This window comes from Coffea arabica, chromosome 10e, assembly GCF_036785885.1.
Source record: "Coffea arabica cultivar ET-39 chromosome 10e, Coffea Arabica ET-39 HiFi, whole genome shotgun sequence".
NCBI lineage: Eukaryota > Viridiplantae > Streptophyta > Magnoliopsida > Gentianales > Rubiaceae > Coffea > Coffea arabica.
Genome location: NC_092328.1, coordinates 39,729,352 through 39,737,482, shown reverse-complemented (window position 1 = coordinate 39,737,482; position 8,131 = coordinate 39,729,352). Strand labels below are relative to the sequence as shown.

The 8,131-nt window shown below is 33.0% G+C and overlaps 1 protein-coding gene across 1 annotated transcript; it reads right to left on the bottom strand.

Annotated features, from left to right (window-relative positions):
* Window positions 1-3,989: 3,989 nt before the first annotated feature.
* On the bottom strand, window positions 3,990-7,641 carry LOC113711702 (uncharacterized). The gene is made up of 3 exons (XM_027234869.2): window positions 7,411-7,641; window positions 4,577-4,645; window positions 3,990-4,354 (listed from the first exon to the last, which is right to left on the bottom strand). The coding sequence occupies exons 1-3, from the start codon at window positions 7,591-7,593 to the stop codon at window positions 4,151-4,153; spliced, it is 456 nt and encodes a 151-aa protein (XP_027090670.2). The 5' UTR covers window positions 7,594-7,641; the 3' UTR covers window positions 3,990-4,150.
* Between the last annotated feature and the right edge of the window lie 490 nt (window positions 7,642-8,131).

The following is an 8,131-nucleotide window of genomic DNA, read 5'->3' as shown; positions in this document are numbered from 1 at the left end:
CGCCCCAACTAATCCCACTGCGTGACCGCGAGAGGCTGCCCGACATTATCGATCAATGGTAACGACTGGGATTCGATCCTTGGTTGGTGGCTCTCACCCAACTGGGCTACAACCACTGGACCGAACCCAGACTAATTCTTCAAAATTGTTTGCGCAGTACATTGTAGTACACTGTAGTACACTTGACTTCATCAGCTGCTTGCTTTTACAAGTTCATTGCCTTTTGCTTTCTTTGCCCTTTGTGCATGTGCATTTCATTTCCCATATTATTATTTTCATCCTTGCACAGCCCAGTGTGGTGTGTGTGTTTATATATGTGTATATATATATATATGTATATATATAAAGCAATTTTTGGAGCAATTAATTCAAGATTGATAAGGTTATATGATGTCTACTTATATGCCTTAACAAAATGGTTGTCTAGTTATATGCATGCCATAAATCTAACCAAGTCCATCTAAACTTCTCTAGGCTAACAACTAGCACCAACTTGTTTTCCATACAAAATTGTACACTAAGATGTTGTAAATATTTACTTCAAATTCCTGTAAAAACAGATACTTCAAATTCCTGTAAAAACAGATATTAGGGCTGTATCTGAATCTGTGACCGGCACTGATAATTCTGGATAGAAGACAAGTTGAAAGTAGTTGTGCAAGTGCAATTCTTTCACGACACTGAATCATTTTCATATAAAGCAACTATGTGCTTGATATAAATTTTTGGTTATTAAAACCTAAAGGTTGTACTGAATAATTGGAAATATTCAAGTTAGTGTTCACATAACAACTAGCTAGTATACAAGAAAACGAATGATCTAGGTTTACTAGTTAGAAATATCATAACAAGACAATAAAAGCTCATATTAATTTGTTTTTCTCAATGTCCCTTAATGAAAAGTAATGACATAATGAAAGGCTACAAAAGAAATAAAAAAAATTTATTCATATCAAAGTGAACGACAAATTAGAACTAGTATTTTAAGTTTAACCAAAAGAAAAAGAAGGTGTAAATTTGGACATGCTTTCCTCAACTTTTGGCTTTTTTCTCTTGCAACACCTCATGTTACGTACATAAAAAACCAAATAAAGTCGATAAATATATAAATTTAATCCAACTTGCTTAGAAGCACTTAAAGTCTTTGTATTATTATGAAAATCTTCAATTGCTTAGCAAATAAAATGTCGTTTTGCCAACTAAAATGTCAGTGTTGTTGCCATAATCACCACCATCACCATCCTCCTTTATTTTTGTTTTTTCCTCTTGTTTCTTGTCCTATTTCAATAGCTCAGCAAGTCAATTAAGTCTGCATAGAGGGGTTTTTATTCTTCTTCCGCTTCTCCTTCTCTTTCTTAGTAGCCAATGGTCAATTTCATTCCTGTGGAATTAGGGACCACTCATGGAAAAACAATCCACTAAACAAGATTATGATGAAAGAAAATTGACTACAATAGAATCAAAGGCATTTTTTATTCTTGGGAAGTAGTTAAAAATTTTGGTACTAAAACCAAGTGCCATCCAACAATTGCCGGCTATTCAAAAGACAAAAAATCTGGAATGGTGTTAGTACTTTTTCATCAGTGAGAACTTTTATTGTAATTCATAGGTAGGTAGCAAAATAATAGTCCCATATCTAAGTGCCATTCAAAATTGCAGGTAACTCAAAAGACACAATATCTAGAATGATATTGCTTCTTTTCATCAGGCACTGTTGGGCAGTGATTAGTATAAGTTCTCATGCAACGATGCGGTAGATAAGAGCAACCAAAAACTGGAGGATGAATCTAATCTAAATATCATCCTTACTGATATTTGGATACTGCAACAGTCTTTTTTGAAAATGTAAGTTTTGGATAAATCTTTTATGTATTGTTAGTATATATATTAGCGGATTTAGATACATGTTACATATGTAGTGTTTAAATTCAAATTGAATGATGTGATACACATCTAAACTCGTAAATATATATATATATATATATATATATATATATATATATATATATATATATATATATATATTTTGATAGTATAGAAAATATTAATTCTTAACATTTTTTTTTTGAAAGAAATACGTAATATCTTGTTAGCAAGAGTTTGGCAAGATCTACCATCAAACTTAACCAGATTGTTTGGTGGGAAGCATGATTCCCATGTGTCTTGAAATAGAGACACATCTATATCATAAGGGCAGTGGCCCCTTATTTGTAATGATTATTATAGTAATACAGTACAAATGAATTTGACCAAAAAAATAATTCAGGTACTTGGTCATCATAAACAAATTGACAAAACTCTTCTTATGATCCCTCACATGTTTGAAAGTAATAATTATATGAGAAACATATATCATATAAACTGTACTATACTCATCCAATATTTTCAAACAAAAATCCGAAGTTTGAAAGCAAAGAAGAAAAGAACAAAAAAGAGAAGAGAAAAGAAAAGAAAATTTCCAAGCAAAAGCCAAAAAAAAAGAAAGAAACAAACAAACGTAACAACTTGGCCTCTAAACAAAGAGTCACACACCCAGAGAAACATAAATTTGGGCTGCAAACAAAACATCGCAGCGGGCCTGGAAACTTAGCTAGGCCCATTTCATTGAAAATTAAGGGAAACACTGAGAGCGTCATATGACGGCCTGTTCAAGTATAGATCTACCTTAAGATTTTTACAAAATTTTGATATTTTATTCGATAGAAAAAATTATAGTTTTGGTACCAATTGTTTTGGACATCGGTAGTTTTGATTTCTAAAATTTGGACAAAAGAAAATCTAGTACCAAATGTTTCAATCCTAAGCACATTTAGTTCAATCGATTGATTTTGGCAAATTGTTATCTGAGCCTAGTCACGTGACTAATTTTTAAAAAAAATTAGAAAAATATAAAAATGTTGGTGACAATAATTTGTAATTCAAAGGCGTTAATTAATCACTTGCCAATCTTGTGACTAATTAGTATTTGGCCCAAATTTTAAAAAAAAAATCTAGAAAATGGAAAAAGAATTGCAGTCGATTAATCACATCGTTGCATCAAGCACTTCACCTTCTCTGCTCCTTCTCTATAACAAAAAGTACAAAAACCCTAATGACCCTTTAGTTCAATCTGAAAGATGTGAAATTTGGCCATTATCTCGTGAGGACAACTAGGAAAATCTGCTGTCATATAAGGGGATCGAATGAACAATTCTCAAAATTTCCAATTAAACCTAAAACTCCTCCAAATACAATCTAAAATTTTCTATCCATGGCAGCAATTAACGTCTGCAATTGTGGTAGGAGGGCAAAAGTGGTTACTCCGTGGACATGACAAGTCTGGCAGAAGATGTTCTATCCATGAGAGGTTTTTCATTAGTTTCGTGACCGAATTCCGTTAATAATTTGCCAAAACCAGTAAGTTGAACTAATCTGCCTAAAAATTGGAACATTTAGGACTAAATTTGCTTTTGTCCAAATTTAAAGACTAAAACTGTCAATGCCCCAAAATATTTGGCATCAGAGCTATAATTTTCTCTATTCGAAATTAGACAAACGTTTGATGATTTAATTTGTCTTCCAAAATTAAGAAATAGACTTGAGTTAAATTTCAAACGGCCCAGCAATTGTACTGAAGTCAATTTCTTGGAAACAACCTTTAGAGTTGGAGAAAACATCAACTTCTTTAGGGACTTATGTTGACGTGCCTCAGTTTCTATAACTCACATTAAATATTCTTGAGGTGTTTGCATGAATTTGGTTACGGGCAATAATAACGGATCCCTATGAATGAGGTGTTTTTTTTTTTTTTTTTGCAAAATTTTATTATATCTTTGTATATTAAAAAATTTCACTGTAAATATATTTTAAAAATATTTTTTAAATTTAAAACTTTGTTAGGGTATTTTTAAAATTTAAGATCGTGACAAAAGCATTAACTAACATAACCTAATTTTTTTTTTTTTGTCAAACTAACATAACCTAATGGAACATGTCAATAAAGAGAAAAATGATGCTAAATGCGAGACATGAGTACATGTAAAGTCGTTGCAAAAGCCAAGTAGCAAAATTTCTGTTACAAAAACTTTTCGCAGTCAGGACCGCTATAAAATATTTACACGGTCTTCTCATGCATTCTAGATATTTTTCACAACAAATTTCTTTCAGTAATTTATGTATCAGATTGGGCAAAGCTATTTTCACGAGGAAAAACTTCATTCTGCTCTAAGAAACCTTGAATGGCTTTTGCAGCTTCTATGGCAGAATCTCTTTGTTTAGTTATTCTTTCAAGCTTCTCAACCTTCTCGGATAACAAGCCAATATGAGAACTGGCAAATTCCACCAACTTGTTCCCAGTTTCTAAAGCCGTGCAAAGCTGCAATTCAGAAAGTCCAATGGATCCGCAATTAACAATTCTATCAGAAGGATTGATGCAAGTTGTAAATTCACATGAAATTCTTTTTCAATCCAGATGAAGTTAAATTTTTAACAGGTCAACTGATGAGTAAACTGCGTCGCTCTATCTCATTCAATATGTCTAGTCAAAGCAAACAGGGAAAAGAAGAAAATATACATCATACAGCAAAAACCAAATTACCTTAAGCGTAAGAGCTGTCCATGACTGATCTGTGCCAGCTAATGCCTTGTCCAGTTGGTCATAGTTCTCCTAGACAAGAAACAGCAAATTAGATCATCTAAGTCATAACTTGTAAAAGCCAATCAACCAGCATTGAAAGGAAAAGATCAAAGTAAACTATTTGTGATAGATGCTTGTTTGATGAAATAGTTCTAGTACTGGATGAGATGATGCATGCAACTCCTAAAACCATCAGAACATATGAATACCAGCAAATTGCAACTAATGAATATAAGCACACTGCATTCAATTTTATAGCTCCTTGTTTGTCTCTTTGATCAGGATGGATCTAGCATTGTAAGAACATTGATTGGGTAAGAACAAGTTAATCAACCAATATACTAATAAGTCCTTGGTTCAAATCCCTCTTCTCCCTCCCTGCTTCTTTAATCCCACCCCTCCCCTACTAGAAAAAATATTAAAAAAAAACCAATATACTTTGTTTTTTAGGGATTTTGTCTTGTCAAGTCGATTTCACAAAAATAAACATTAACAAACAAAACTCACAGAGAAAATAAACCAATTTTATATTTTTTTCATAATAAACTCAATGAGAAGAAATTAGTTTCCTTGTCTGTTATAATGCTTGTCAGATTTTCATTTCACTTGCACCACTTGTGAACCATGCTCTCATCCTCTTTTTTTTTGGATGGGGAGTTGTGGGGGTGGGGGAATAAGTTTCCCTTCCCCTATTTATATAAATGTTAGTTGTAGGGTTTTGGAACCTCCGTTGAAGGGTTTCTAAGTCAAACATCATTTTGTTCACAAAATTTCTTAAGAGTTTTGAGAACAAATTATAAACTTAAAAAAGGCATCCATCATCATTAAGTATACCAATGTCCATTACTTTTCGAGGGTACTTAGATTTGAATAAATTAGTCATTATCTCAAGATGCCACATTCTTGCATAAATTATTCTACATTCTTTTTCCACCATTACCATTGGCAAGCTTTCTTATATTCTTCTTCATGTTACCTTACAAATAATCAATGATCTCTTTAGGCCATACTTATTCCACAAATCTGACCACAACTTACATATTCACTATCCAAATGATTGCTCTGCACCATCCCTATCTCTCCTTGAAACAAAAACAATGATGAAAAAGAAGAAGAATTGCAGATCTTGCTATATATTTGTGTCTTGCGTGAAGTGTTTTACACGAATTGCATAATGCTACCAATTCCATTACAAAATTAAATTCCTTTGGGAGGTATACGAGATTCCAGTTCCTTTGAACATCAAAAATTAGATGACCTGAAGCTTCAAAAACCAGAATATAAGACCAAGACAAGTTCTCAGAAATCTTCACAAAAAAGTTAGCAAGAGAAACATCACCGCATGAATTAGGTTATTGACAAAGACACATAACAAAAGAATATTGGTTGTCAAAAGACCACTCATAGATGAATACGGACAATTGCATGTCAATTGTGTAACCAACAAAGAGAGCTCATTTATCATCCATCATCAACTATCAGAAATTCTGTAAAGTAGTTTTGAGAGAGAAAAAGCTAAACCAGCAGCAATTCAGTACATAGTTGCAAATAGGTAGTTCAACTTCCAGATAGGTTGACGCATATGTGCTGAGCAAACAAAAAACAAAAACAAAAACAAAAGGAGTGGGAAAAGCCAGCAAGAGTTGTGCTGGCAAGTGGAATTACAAAGAGAGGATTACAAGATTTAGTGTATTCACTCTCCAATTATAATTCTAACCAGGGGAAAAAGCTAAGAGGCCACAAAACTATTCCTCAAACAATTTTTTCACTCCACTATTTTGGTATCGAATGTACAATTTAAGTAATTCATTGCTCTCAATTGCTATTTAGTTGTAAAGGCACAACAGCTAGCAAAACCATCTTTCAGGGGCATTTGGTCCATATATAGAAACTTTACAATAAAACAGAAAAAATTTTGAACCCCAGCGATCACCCCTCTTCCCTGACATTTTTTCCGACTCCCGAGCATATAGCTGCTAGGCAAATGGAAATGTTGACATGTGAACATCTGAGAATTGCCAATAGGGGTACACACTGGATGTAAAAGGAAACAGATAACTGAATACACCTAAAAACCCCACTAAGATAACATATCCAGAAAGTGTAGACTTAAATTAAGTTCTGAAGCTTTCTTTGCTGATGTAGGCAAAATATAGAACCTTCTTCCCAAGGAAATTCATGCCAAAACCTCAGCATCTTCTTAGTCTTTCTTCTTCTTAGTAATCTTCAAAATCCGAATCATATAATTACTTAGTGAACCATTTACAAAGAAGGCACCATTAACAGACCAAAGTCTACGAATCCTCATCTAATTGAAATTTAATGCATCAGATCCATAAATCATTCTCTTCAAAACCCTATACAAAGTTAATCATATTCATAATTGAAAAGGCAACAAAAGCAACAAGGATTTCGAAAACCCAAATCTTTAACTTTTTAGTTCCTTTCTGCGAATAAGACTCAATCTTCAAAAACTTTTCCCATTCCATAAACACGATTTGAAATTCAAATCATTCACATATTAATTATACATTTTTAATAAAGAATGAAATCACACTAACCTAAATTCAGAATTCCAACAAATTCTAATTCTAAATAATTTCCTACCAAATACTATTTTCCCCAAGAAAATAAAATTTCTCATCCTACCCTGGAAAGTAGACATAAAGTATTTAAACGAAATAAAAACTAATGCAAGTGAATTTAACATATAATTTCGCAAAATAATAGACTAGAATAAATTTTTTTTTTTTAAAGAAAAATTCGTCTTTAATTAGTGACAGAGAGGGGAGAACCTGAAAGAGCTTGGGGAGATCGGAGGGGACGAGACTAGGATCGGAATCGGGTGGTTCTAGGTTTTGGGGGTGGTGGGACCCACCACCGCTAACAGCTTGCTGATCTCCTTCTCCGACGTCGGAGAGTAGGTCGCCGATGCAGAGCAAGGGTCCTCCGACAGCTCTCATCGTCGGGAATGACATTACGAGACGACTTAGTGGGTGATAGTTAGATTGAAAGCTTTAAACCGTCTAGGGTGATTTTCTATTTTTAGTCCCTAAAGTTTTAGGTCCCGTTTGCCAAGTGAATTTTTTGAATGTTTGTCTAAAATTTTACTGTAATTTACTGTAAAAATTTTTTTAAAAAATTTTGAAGTGTATTTTTTTTGAATATTTTGAAATGTATAATTTAAAAACTTTGAGAAATTTTTTGAGGTTATTGTAACTTTAAAAACTTGTAGCAGACAAACTTAACAAAAAATTTAAATGCCAAACAGGGCCTAAGTTTGTGCTACTAGAGTCCCTCAATTAATGAATTGCTAACTGTATAAATAATAAAGACTAAAGAGCAGATTGGGTATTATAAACTGTCATGTTTTGAAGTAGTTATACAATAGAAGTTAGGGAGTTTTGTGGCTAAATGTTTCTACTGTGCATTGGTGTTGTTTTCTTCTCGTTGTTTGTGTTGTAAGCAAACTGTTATTTGTCTATGTCACTATTAATGAATGGTTGAAATGTTTTT

Bases quoted from the DNA above. Each gene is read 5' to 3' on its own strand.
- LOC113711702 (XM_027234869.2), bottom strand. From the start codon at position 7,593: ATGTCATTCCCGACGATGAGAGCTGTCGGAGGACCCTTGCTCTGCATC. The intron at 4,646-7,410 runs GTTCTCCCCTCT...TTTCTTGTCTAG, and splicing joins ATCTCCCCAAGCTCTTTCAG to GAGAACTATGACCAACTGGA. The intron at 4,355-4,576 runs GTAATTTGGTTT...TCTGAATTGCAG, and splicing joins GGACAGCTCTTACGCTTAAG to CTTTGCACGGCTTTAGAAAC.